The 13868-nt window shown below is 34.9% G+C and overlaps 1 protein-coding gene across 1 annotated transcript; it reads right to left on the bottom strand.

Annotated features, from left to right (window-relative positions):
- Positions 1-482: 482 nt before the first annotated feature.
- Positions 483-13392, bottom strand: LOC149160603 (plastid division protein PDV2-like). Its single transcript, XM_089434652.1, has 2 exons — positions 13141-13392; positions 483-1127 (listed from the first exon to the last, which is right to left on the bottom strand). Exons 1-2 carry the CDS (start codon positions 13390-13392, stop codon positions 483-485), a joined length of 897 nt encoding a protein of 298 aa, XP_089290778.1.
- Between the last annotated feature and the right edge of the window lie 476 nt (positions 13393-13868).

Below are 13868 nucleotides of genomic sequence, written 5' to 3' on the forward strand. Positions count from 1 at the left end.
ACCACAAATACACTACTTCCTTTTTAAAGGCATTGAATTACAACCGCCCTTTAAATGAGGGATTTTAGTTTTTAGTTTTTCTTTCTTCACAAAGAAGGAAGGAAGAGTCAAGATAATCACTACAAACTTAAAGAAAAGTTAAGATAATCCGTATAAAAGCCGTTCCTAATGAAACATCATGTCACTATGAGATTTGAAACTCTGAGCAAGTTCTTATTAAACCTTCTCAAGCTCTTACAATATAATGGATTTCATAAAAACATAATTGGTAGCGAATCATCTAATACCAGAAGAACATTACATATCTCTCGAAGACAAAGGAGAACATCGTAAACCTTTCATCTTTTAAAGAAAGAAATAAATTATATTTATTCGACATGACATCTTTATTATTGTTGTTATTATTATCAGCCAGCTCTGCAAACTATCATGTAACATTACCAGATTTTCACTGCAAACTATCATGTAACATTACCAGGTTTTCACTGTTCTGACAAGTTGAGGTTATGACCAACTGATTGGGAGGAAAGAACCCTGGCTGAAGGAGCAGAATGCACTTTACGAATGCATTTTCTGCTTAGCTTATTCTTTACCGCAGTAGTCGAAACCACGACGGTGACAACACTGGTGACCACAAGAGCAGTTTTTGCTGCCAAAAAAACAGCATGACCTATTGGCTTTTGAAGCCTTTGTATGTTGTGGCATAAAACTTTGAAAAAATTTCCCTTGCACTCTGTCTGGTCATTTTCTATGTATACATCAGGAACTAATCCCTTGCATGTTTGGGAGTTTTCCAAACCAGAATCCATTCCATCTTCAGTCTCTGTTCTCCATCCCAGCAACTTCATGGCATCATTCCTCAACAAAACGTTGGGATCTTCATATTTTTTGGATTGCTCCTCATCTGACCTAGAGAATGAAAGGCATTCTGGTAAGAGCATGGGGTGAGATGGTTGATGCGAGTTATCATTTTCAACAACTTCCTCCCCTGCGAATGCAAGTGCCTCCAGCACAACGTCCCGCTCTCTTCCCTGATGCCGCCTCAACCGCTCCAAGAAAATTATCTTGCATTCCTCAAGATCATACAAAGCTGCCTCCCTGTCAGCTTGCTGCTGCAGCAGAAAAATCTACAAAGAAACAATATATAAGCTGCATAATCAAGCAATCCACATGAACTGTAAATTCATAAATTGATATGTGAGCACTCCTTAATCTTAGTGTCGTCTCTGATTTATTTGTAGGTCCTTTTCAATGCTTTCATCTTATATACAGACCCTCAATATTGAATTTGTAACAATTGAGTATTCAATTTGAACTTCTGAATTTAGGTTTATTTGATCCATAACTCTTATAGTAAAAAAAATTTAGATGAAAATCTACCAGAAGAACACACTTAATAATTCAAGACAAAAAAATTCTAAAATATAATTTTCACCAAAAAATTTCTTAACATTCAATTTAAATATGATTTGTAACACACTTTATATCTGCGCCCTCACATTTTCACTCATTCATGAATTTGAAACAACTGCTTATTATAAATAGTTTGGATGCTTCATACAAAGATGCATGTTGCAAACCTTTTGAAGGAAAATTTCTTAAATTTAGTGGACATGAACTGACATCAGCGAATTCAATTGTTTGAAGAAAGATAACTTCACTTACATCTCTCAAATTTCCCGAATATTTCTGAATCTGCAACGAAATTATGCTAAGGTGCACTAAAACAGGATTTAGAAACCTGGCAATAAGAGGTTGCTGTGATCCCTAGCTAGTTTTAGCGCATATTTCATCGGTCTATGTTATGGTATAAGTGACATAGAGGGAAAACCAGCTCTTAAACATTGATATGGGTCCAACACTAAAACCCAATCCCATCATTGTTGTTATTCCGATTACTTGTGTTAAGTGTGAAGCCAAATTCACGCACGATTCTAGATCCTTCTAGATCAGATCTTTCTAGATCTCCAGGATTTTAGATCTTTCTACACCGCCAGTAGTTTCTAGAATCGCATGCAGGATTCTAGATCCTTCTTCCGACTCTATAAATTTGTAATTTCTCTAGCCAAGGCCCAAACCTGTTATGTAATGTTAAGTTATTTCTATTCTCCAGTGATTGTTTAATCCATTCCGCTATTTTTGATTGAGTAATCTTGTTGTTTCTCCATTTGTCTGTCTCTGTGAATTGTTCTCTGCTTTTTCCGTCTAAGTCTCTGAGTATAAATTTGTTGTGTGTTATGTATGCTCTGATCTAACAACTAGTATCAGAACTAGGGTCGAATATCCACTGTGCAAGCTACTTAATGCCGTTGCCTTGCTCTGGCAGCGTTCGTTAAAACGTTGGTTGTTACCCTTGGAGCTGTTGAAGGATCTGTCCAGGAAATAGCTGAGGAACGCCGGAACTAAAACATAGTTGTTGCAAGAAAAAGAAGGTCGTGGACCTATGTTGAAACGTGTTGCTGGAGTTTGAAACCTAGAGATCTGTATGTGTTGCTAGAGTTTGAAAAGTGGAGATCCGTGGAGATTGGAGCTGGATTTTGAAAAGTGGAGATCCATGGAGATTAGAGTTGAAACGTGGTGTTCGTAAGTTTTTTTTTACATCAAGCTTGCACGTATACATCAAGCTTTTTTCCAAACCAGCATATGTATGTGTGAAATGTGAAAAGGTTAAAACATTATATATGTTTTTATATTTATTATGAAACATATATTATTATATGTTGGAATTTTAAAAAGTATATTTTAAAAGAAGCAGGAATTTTGAAAAGGGTATTTTAAAAGGATGAAGGTCATTATTACTAAATTTTAAAGAGTAATAATTAAAGTTTTATTTTTAAGTATAGTTTTTTGTGTTTTGGGGCATGAATTTGATTGAAAATGGAGACAATAGTTATAGATATGGAGAAGTTGAGCGGGGCTAATTTTACCCTATGGAAATCACAGATGGAGGATACACTGATTTTAAAGGATCAGTGTTTGCCGATTGAAGGCACAATAAAGAAACCCTCATCGATGACAAATGAAGAGTGGAATAAGCTAGATAGAAAGGCGATTGCAACAATCTGCCAATATTTATCAAAGAATGTTTATTTCAATGTGTCTAGAGAAAAGACGGCAGAAGGATTATAGAAAAAGCTCCTTGACCTATATGAGAAGAACACGGCATCAAACGAAGTGTTCTTAATGAATAAGCTTTATAATCTCAAAATGAAGGAGGGTGCTTCAGTTGTTGAGCACTTGAATGCATTTAATATTATTACTAATCAGCTTGCCTCTGTTAAAAGAATTTCAGATGATGAAATTAGAGCTATTTTGCTAATGTGTTCTATGCCAAACCGATGGGAAAATTTAATTGTAGCTATGAGCACTTCAACAACTACAGGGACCCTAAATTTTGATGATATCAGCAGCAGTTTAATGAATGAGGAACTGCGACGCAAGTTAATTGCGGAAAACCAGGGAGGAGAAGCTCTAGCTCTCGCTGAACATGGTAGGAGAATGGATCGACGATGGCAAGGGCAATCAAGATTGAGAGGCCGATCAAAATCAAGAAGAGGTAGAATCATCTGCTTTCATTGTGGCAAACCTAGGCACATGAAGAAAAAATGTCGATTCTGGAAGAAAGGACAAAAGGATCAGAGACCGTCCAGTACAAATCACAAGTCATCCAGCACAAATGAAGGTGAGACTACTGCTGTAGCCACAGATGGTGATGTGTTGTTTACTATTTCAGTAGAGGATGCATGTGTATATACATCTAGCAGTAGCTTTGATTGGATCCTTGACTCTGGGGCATCTCACCATGTAACCCCATGCAAAGATAGTTTTGTTTCATATAATCATGGTGATTATGGTAGAGTGCATTAGGGGAATAATTATTTTTGCAGTATTGTTGGAGTGGGAGATGTCCAGATCAAGATGAAAGATAGACAAGATATATTGTTGAAATATGTCAGGCATGTACCAGAAATGCGCATGAGTTTAATCTCTATGGGACGACTGGATGATTAAGACTATTCGACATGCTTTGGAAAAGGAGGCTAGAAAATTAGCAAAGGTGCATTGGTCGTGGCCAAAGGACCCAAGACAAGAACATTATACACATTGAAGACACTGATAGGAAAATCAAATTTGGCTACTGTCACAAAAGAAGGAAATTTAGCAGATCTGTGGCATAAGTGTTTGGGTCACATGAGCGAGAAGGGCTTAAAAATCCTTGCTGGTAAAAATTTATTGCTGGGTTTGAAACCCTACAATCTTGATCTTTGTGAGAATTGTATATATGGTAGACAAAGAAGGGTTTCATTCCTTAGAGGTGGCCATGATAGAAAGAAAAATGTGTTAGAATTGGTACACTCAGATGTGTTTGGGCCTGTTAACATTAAATCATTAGGAGGAGCATCATATTTTGTAACATTTATAGATGATACATCCAGGAAGGTTTGGGCATATCCTATGAAAAATAAAAGTGAAGTGTTTGGAATATTTCAAAAATTCCATGTTGCTGTTGAAAGAGAGACTAACAAATTGCTGAACTATTTAAGAATAGATAATGGTGGAGAATATTGCTCAAATGCATTTAAGGAATATTGTAACAGATTTGGCATAAAGCATGAGAAGACTGTGCCTGGTACTCCTCAACAGAATGGTGTCGCAGAAAGGATGAATTGCACCATTATGGAAAAGGTGCGAAGTATGTTGTCCAATTTTGGTTTGGAGAACAATTTTTGGGCTGAAGCAGTCAGGACCGGTTGCTACCTCATAAATAGATCTCCAATTACAACCTTGGATGGCGGTATCCCTGAAGAAGTTTGGACTTGTAAGAATTTGAATTATTCTCACTTGAAAATCTTTGGATGTGAAGCATTTGTACATATTCCCAAAGAAAATAGAACTAAGCTAGATGATAAATCTATGAAATGCATTTTTTTGGGATATGCAGATGAAGATTTTAGTTATCGTCTATGGGATCCAGTCAAACATAAAATTATTAGAAGCAGGGATGTTATATTTAATGATTCAGAAATGTTCAAGAGGACTGTAGATGAGTTGGAAGTCAAAAAGGTTATTGATAGGTTTGAAGTGCAGCAAGAAAACATACCACCAATACAAGAAAATGAACAACAAATTCAGGAGCATGAAGAACAACAAGTGGAAAATAATGAACAACAAGAAGAAAGAATCTTGCCAGAACCTTTACAGGAGATTCAACCTGATAATGCACCACCACAGTTGGTTCGCAAATCTTCTAGGCCTCATAAGCCTTCACAAAGGTATCTTCTTTCAAACAATATTTTGTTGACTGATGAAGATGAACCTAATTGTTTTCAAGAAGCTTGTAAAGTCAAGCACAGTAAAGAATGGAAGAAAGTAATGGAAGAAGAGATGAACTCTTTGTAGGAAAATAAAACTTGGGAGTTGGTAAACCTCCTAAAAGGTAAAAAGACTCTACAAAACAAATGGGTGTACAGGGTTAAGCATGAAGGTGACGAAAAGAATGAGAGGTATAAAGCAAAGCTCGTGGTGAAAGGTTTTTCCCAAAAATAAAGTATTGACTTCATTGAAATTTTCTCACATGTTGTTAAAATGTCATCCATTAGAGTCATTCTTGGTCTAGTTGCTGCTTTAGACCTAGAATGTGAACAGTTAGATGTAAAAACTGCATTCCTTCATGGTGAATTGGAGGAAGAAATTTATATGGAGCAGCCAAAAGGCTTCATAGAAAAAGGCAAAGAAGGCCTTGTTTGTAGGTTGAAGAAGAGTCTCTATGGATTGAAATAGGCACGTCAAGAATGGTACACGAAATTTGATTCATTCAATTGGAACATAGTTTTCAGAGGTTGGACGCTGACCATTGTGTCTATATCAAGAGGTATGATCAAGGAAAGCATATTATATTATTGTTATATGTGGATGACATGTTGATTGTTGGGCATTTTAAGAATAAGAACAATAGGTTGAAGAAAGACTTGGGTAGCAAATTTGCAATGAAGGATTTGGGACGAGCACAACAGATATTAGGCATGTGAGTTATGCATGATAGGAAAAACAAAAGGTTGTGGCTGTCACAAGAAAAATATATCAAGAAGGTGCTTGACATGTTTAATATGAAGGATGCCAACCCAGTTGGTACACCCCTTGCAGCGCACTTCAAGCTGAGTACTCAACTATGTCCTAGTGATGACAAAGAGAAAGAAGAGATGAGCAAGATTCCTTATGCTTTAGCAGTTGGTAGTTTGATGTATGCCATGGTATGCACACGACCAGACATTGCATATTTAGTGGGAGTAGTGAGTAGTTTCCTTGCCAATCCAAGCAAACAACACTGGAAAGCAGTAAAATGGATTTTGAGGTATCTCAAGGTACTAGTCATTATTGTTTATGTTTTAGTCATGATGAGACTCTGCTTGAAGGATTTACAGATGCGGATATGGCTGGAGATATGGATACCAAAAAGTCAACTACAGGTTATTTGTATACATTTGCAGGTGCAGCAGTATCTTGGGCGTCAAGGCTACAAAGAATAGTAGCCCTCTCTACAACAGAAGCAGAGTACATAGCTGCAACAGAAGCTTGTAAAGAGATGTTGTGGATGCAGTGATTCCTAGGAGAGATAGGAATAAAGCAGGACAAGTATGTGTTATATTGTGATAGTTAGAGTGCCATTCACTTGGTGAAAAACCTAGCATTTCATTCAAAAACCAAGCACATTGACTTATGGTATCATTGGATTCGGCATGTGTTGGAGGAAGAACAATTATCTTTGGAAAAGATCCATACAGATAGGAACCCTGCTGATATGCTCACTAAAATTCTACCACGAAATAAACATGAGTTATGTAGAGGCATGGTAGGACTCAGTGTAACTTGATTCATATTTGGCTTCAAGTGGGAGAATGTTAAGTATGAAGCCAAATTCACGTAAGATTCTAGATCTTTCTAGATCTCCAGGATTCTAAATCTTTTTACACCGCTAGTAGTTTCTAGAATCACATGCAGATTCTAGATCCTTCTTCCGACTCGTAAATTTGTAATTTTTCTGGAAGGAAAGCAAGCCAAGGCCCAAGCCTATTATGTAATGTTAAGTGATTTCTATTCTCCAATGATTGTTTTATCCATTCCGCTGTTTTTGATTGAGTAATCTTGTTGTTTCTCCATTTGTCTATCTCTGTGAATTATTCTCTGCTTTTGCCGTCTAAGTCTCTCATTATAAATCTGTTGTATGTTATGTATGCTCTGAACTAACAACTTGCTTAATGTTTTATGTATTGAAAAGATTGAATAGGCCAGTGGGTATTTCATCGGTTTTGTTATTCCAATTACTTGCTTAATGTCTTGTATGTTGAAAAAATTGAACAGGCTGAGGATTCAACCAGACTATTTTCCAAGCTAGTGGGCTGCTTTACATCCGAGCCACATGCCTTCCTTAATGAGGGAGAAGCTGACAGAGTGGACTGATATCATAACATCCCCAGTGAAACCAGATCACGGGAAAGGAAAAAAATAACAAGAAACAAACCCCCGTAAAACATAATCTATTAAATCACCGTTCCAAACACCTTGTGTCCCATATGTTAAAATCTTGGAAGAACTTATGTCCCCGGACTTTAACAAATTAGCAGGAAAACCTGCAGAGTCCATGGAACTTCCCAATCGGCTGCGATACATGGAACCATTGCCCATAAGTAAGATTTAAAAATCAGCAATGCATCACGCTCAGTCTAAATGAGTCCATACTCCCTCAACTTAATTTGATTGTGAATTTTGGAATACAATTCTAAGGACAGCAGTTAGGTCAGACCTGGCTCTTATTTATTCGATTCTAAAATTTTCTCCAATATCTGTTGTCTGATTCTAAAATTCTAGATAAAAATAATTATGCTCCATAAAAATAATTATGCTCCTTCTATCTGATTCTAAAATATTTTCAAAATCTACTATCTAATTCTGCAATTTAAATAAAAATGACCATATTAAAAAATTCCACAACATAATCATTAAAATGACTACTCTGCATTTGGATCTGCATATGGTCACCAGATAAATTTAACTAGACTTATCACCTTGGGTGTAGCTTTTCCAGCCTGTTTATGCAACATGGTAGGGTCATAGAAGAACCCTATCTCTTCTGTGAACTCTATAATAACTATTTATGACACTGGAAATGGCACTGGAAAAAGAATCTAAATATACTCTACAAACAAATATGAATGATTTTGGATTAAATGATATTTATAATTATATTATATTATATTTAAATTTTCAAAGATTTTTTAAATATCTGTAGGTTTTTACTTATTTTTATAATGGTTAATAAATGTAGATTAAACTGAATCCATACTAATGTAAAGAGTATTTAAGAAAATATTAATAAGTATTTTGTAGTGGTTAGAAGAGATCAGGAAGTGAGTAAACATCAAAATCATATTTGAAAAAAAAAATTATATTTTTGATCCATGTTACAAAAAATTGGAAATTAGATTTTCAGGATATATGATATATATCATGTAGTAATATGATAATGTAGATAGAAAGATTAACTTTAAATTTTGGAATATTTTAGAAACTTGATAAATTTAACTTAGGTGACATTAGAAATGGGATTGGGAACAAAAGGGGGCCTAGAAACAACAAAGAGTTTGAGGTAAGTAGTAGCCACCATGCCTCTAAATACTGCATGGGCTCATTGTGATATGATTGATGGCAAAATAATATGCAAATATTGCCAAAAAAATATATTGAAGGAATCTATTGAAGGAAGGGGTATTAACAAATGCTTTTGGGTCATAAACTGGATCTCTGGCCTTGGGTAGGTTGGGTGTTGTTCAAGCAACACTTGGTTGGGATAGGAAACCATGTAAATCCATGTGGAGCACCAAATGAGATTCAAGTCACTGAACCAACAGACAAGTTTGTGACTCAAGTAATTGCAAAGTTTGGGATTAGAGACTCAACCAACTAAGTTTGATCATGATGAGAAGTTTCAACTTTAGAGTGATAATGTTGATGATTAATATCATATATGTAGACTTATAGTAGGTCAATGGCCACATATCTTGTAGGCTTTGTTTTTGGACTCTAGAGGTTATTTAGAGCCACATGACTATATATTTTGTTGCTGATATATTTTGCACTTGTGTTATTTTGATATATTCATGTTTACATGGTATGTATATGAGAACACTTTTCATATTTTGTGTCTATTGGTTTGGAATTATAGTTTTATACCTTAAAAATATTTTTTCCCATTAAATACTTATTTATCATTAAAATCTAACCAGTAAGATTTAAACCTGGTTTATTAAGTGGACAAGCCTAGTCATTGGTTCCTATTTCTAAAATTATATATATATATATATTCAAATCATCTAAAATGTTAAAAAGTTCTTTTTTAATAGTTAATAAACATAGATTAAACTGAATCCATACCAATTTAAGGAGCATTCAAGAAAATAATAATAACGATTTTGTAGTCTTGGGAAGAGAGTAGCAGTGGGAAGATATCAGAAGGTGAGTAAACATCAAGATCATATTTGAAAGAAAAAGCTATATTTTTTTATCAGGTTACAATAAACTGGAAATTGGATCTTCAAGATGGATATATATACAATGTCGCAGTATGCTCATGTAATGTATAATGTATTATATACTATAGAGATAGAAAAATTAACTATAAATTCTGGAATATTTTAAAAATTCCATATACCTAACTAGATCATTAAAATTAGACATGGGAACAGAAAGGGATAGCAAAATGGGAAATTCAACCTACTTAATGAAAGCAGATTCAACCTGAAGAGTAATCTGATATAATAACGCTTCTTGTGCATCTCATTCTGCTATCCCTCCTCTATCTGCTAACTTCACTTGCATCTCTCTCAAATTTCCTGAATATCTCTGATTCTGCAATGAAATTATGCTAAGGTGCAGCAAAACAGGATTTAGAAACCAGGCAATAAGAGGTTGCTGTGCTCCCTAACTTGTTTTAGCACATATTTCATCGATCTATGTTATGGCATGATACAACAACTGACAGAGAGGGGAAACCACTCTTAAACATTGATATGGGTCCAACACGAAAACCCAATCTCATCATGTTGTTATTCCGACCACCTCTTAAACATTGATATGGGTCCAACACGAAAACCCAATCTCATCATTGTTGTTATTCCGATTACTTGCTTAATGTCTTATGTGTTGAGAAGATTGAACAAGCTAGTAGGAATCTCATCGGTTTCGTTATTCCAATTACTTACTTAACGTTTTATATGTTGAAAAAATTGAACGTGCTGAGGATTCAACCAGGCTATTCTAGGAGCCAATGGGCTGCTTTACATCAGAGCCACATGCCTTCCTTAATGAGGGAGAAGCTGACAGAATGGACTGATATCACGACGTCCCAAGTGAAACCAGATCACGGGAAACGAAAAAATAACAAGAAACATATCCCTGTAAAACACAATCTATTAAATCACCGTTCCGAACTCCTCGTGTCCCATATGTTAAAATCGTGAAGAAACTTATGTCCCCGGAATTTAACAAATTAGCAAGAAAACCTGTAGAGTCCATGGAACTTCCCAATCCGCTGCGATACATGGATCCATTGCCCATAAGTAAGATTTTAAAATCAACAAAGCACCACGCACGGTGTACATGAGTCCATACTCCCTCAACTTAACTTGATTGTGAATTTTGGAATACAATTCAAAGGACAGGAGTTAGTACAGACCTGCCTCTTATTTATCTGATTCTAAAATATTTGCTGTCTGATTCAAAAATTCTAGATAAAATAAACTATCCCTCCTCTATCTATCCCTCCTCTATCGTATTCTAAAATATTTTCAAAATCTACTATCTCATTTTGAAATTTTAAATATAAATGACCATCTATATTAAAAAATTCTACAACATAATCATTAACCAAATAAATTTAACCAGACTGATGACTTTGGGTGCAGCTTTTCCAGCCTGATTATGCAACATGGTATGGTCATAGAACCACAACTCTCCTGTGAACTCTACAATAACTGTTTAGGGCACTGGAAAGAGAATATAAATGTACTCTACAAATAAATATGAATGAATTTGGATTAAATGATATTTATGATTAGATTATATATATTTAAATTATTTAAGATTTTTTTAAATAATTAGAGAGTATTTTTGTTAATAATTAATAAATGTAGATTAAATTGAATTTATATCCATGTAACTAGTATTCAACAAAATAATAATAAATATTTTGTAATAGTGGGAAGAGATTAAAAAGTGAGTAAACATCAAGATCATATTTAAACCAAAAAAAAAAACTATATTTCTGATCCATGTTACAAGAAACTGGAAATTGGATTTTCATGATATATCATATATATGATGTAGTAATATGATAATATACTATGCAGATAGAAAAATTAACTGTAAATTTTGGAATATTTTAGAAATTTGATAAACTTAGCTAGATGACATTAGGAATGAGATTGGGGACCTTAAGGGAGCCTCAAGGAGAGGGAAATGGGAAATGGTTCTCCTACTTACTAAGTAGTGGAGCAACATAGAGATTGAGCTAAGTAGTAGCCACCATGCTTCCAAAAGCCAAGGATACTGCACCAGCTTATTGTGATAGTATTGATGGAAAATAATCTGCAAATATTGCCAAAAATCTATTGAAGGAGGGGGTATTAACACTTTCAAGCAACCCTTGGCTAGGATAGGAAACCATGTAAAGCCATGTGGAACACCAAATGAAGTAATAGGGCATATTAGGGCAGAATAACTTCACAAGTTTGACACTGAATCATTGAACCCGCAGAAGTAGTTGCAAAGTTTGGGAGTCCACCCTCAACCAACGGAGTTCATCATGATGAGAAATTTCAACTTTCAAGTGATAATGTTGATCACTAATATCATATATGTAGACTTGTAGTAGAAGAGTGGCCTCATAGCTTGTAGGCTTTGGCTTTGTTTTTGGACTCTAGAGGCCATTTAGAACCCATTGATTACATATTTTGCCGCTGATATGTATTGGACTTAGTACCATTTTGATATATTCACATTTACATGGTTTATATATGAGAAAACTTCCCATATTTTGTGTCTATTGCTTTGGAATCATGATTTCAAATCTTAAAAATAGTTTTTTCATTAAAAATTAATTATTTCATGTGTTTTTTTTTTAATGTTCAATCTCTATTTGAATGGTTCCCTTTGAAACCAGTTTATTAGGTGGACCAGACTGTCATGGGTTCTGGTTTTTAAAACTATGATATATATATATATATATATATATATATATACAAATTATGAAAGATTTTTTAAATCTTCAGAGAGTTTTTTTTAAATAGTTAATAAATGTAGATTAAAGTGAATCCATACCTATGTAAGAAGCATTCAAGAAATTAATAATAAACATTTTGTAGTAGTGGGAAGAAATCAAGACATGAATAAACATCAAGATCATATTTGAAGAAAAAAAGCTATATTTCTGATCCATGTTACCAGAAATTGGAAATTGGATTTTCAGGATATATCATATATATCATGTAGTAATATGCTAATGTAATGTATAATGTACTCTGAAGATAAGTCCTAAGGATGTGTTCCAACATATAGGTGAGAGGTTTGGTTTCCACATATTTGTGTTCCAATACTGGCAGGACTATGTATCCCTAAAAATTGCTGCAGACAAAATATATATAATAAAGATAGAAAAATTAACTAATTTCTGCATTTCAAAAAAAATATACTATGGACATACAGATAGATAAATTAACTATAAATTTTGGAAATTTTAAAAAATTTAATAAACCTAACCTAAATAAGAATAAGATTAGGATTGGGAAATAGAGAGGGCCAAATAGAAAATGGTTCTCCTACTTAAAATTAGGATTAAGATTGGTAATTAGAGATAGAGCGAAATGGGAAATGGTTCTCCTACTTACTGAAAGCAGATTCAACAGAAAAAGTAAAGAAAAGTAATTTGGTATAACGCCTATTGTGCGTCTCATTCATAATTATTTCACATTTTTATATCCAATCCTACTTACTGAAAGCAGATTCAACAGGAAAAGTAAGGAAAAGTAATTTGGTATAACGCCTATTGTGCGTCTCATTCATAATTATTTCACATTTTTATATCCAAACCTGCAAGCAATCGAGTCGATCTTCAATAACCTCCAAAGCATCTCGAATAGAAGAGAGGCTCCCCGCTTCCACTTCAGAATGCAAGAACTTACCTCCATTCACACATCCTATTTTATCACCATCCACAGAAGGTGCTATGTTTTCGCCGTTGATTTCAGTGTCAGACTGTAACACCCTCTCTATGGCGTCCTCAATTTTGGCGTGCAGTTCTGATGCCTGGCCCAACACAATTGTTATCTCATCCATCTCCATTGATATTATGATAAGATTATTGATATCCAGGTGAAATTCAGCGACTGTGGCCTTCAGTTATATAACTGATTCAAAGCTTATGAATACTGAGCAACTGACCGAGTACAATATGGAATCGAAAGCTTCGGCACCTGGTAAAACTAAGCAAAAAAATGAAGAGAAAACCTTATATTTAAGGTCAGCTAGGTTGCTAGCTTAACAGTAGAAGAGGAGGGGGGTGAACGAATTTCAAACAACAGCGTGGCTCAGTACCAACCATACACTTACATAGATTCCTTAAATGTCAGCTCGGTTGCACAGTAGAAAAGGAGGGGGGTGAACGAATTTCAAACAATAGCGTGTCTCAGTACAAGGAATTGAGGCAAAGCACATGCCACGAAGACCTTAAAAACGCAAAGGAAGGTGAGAAGTAAGAGACATCAAGCGGAGAGGGCTCCTTGAGTTGGAGTTCCCATATGAAATCGGCTCGGTACGTA

The sequence above is a fragment of the Pinus tabuliformis genome, chromosome 5_2 (assembly GCF_031772625.1).
Source record: "Pinus tabuliformis cultivar Carrire ecotype Pingquan chromosome 5_2, CPIR1, whole genome shotgun sequence".
NCBI classification, from domain to species: Eukaryota; Viridiplantae; Streptophyta; class Pinopsida; order Pinales; family Pinaceae; genus Pinus; species Pinus tabuliformis.

Coding starts and splice junctions, on each gene's coding strand:
- LOC149160603 (XM_089434652.1), bottom strand. CDS start 13,392: ATGGAGATGGATGAGATAACAATTGTGTTGGGCCAGGCATCAGAACTG. Junction 1,128..13,140: donor ATCGACTCGATTGCTTGCAG/GTTTGGATATAA, acceptor GTTTCTTTGTAG/ATTTTTCTGCTGCAGCAGCA.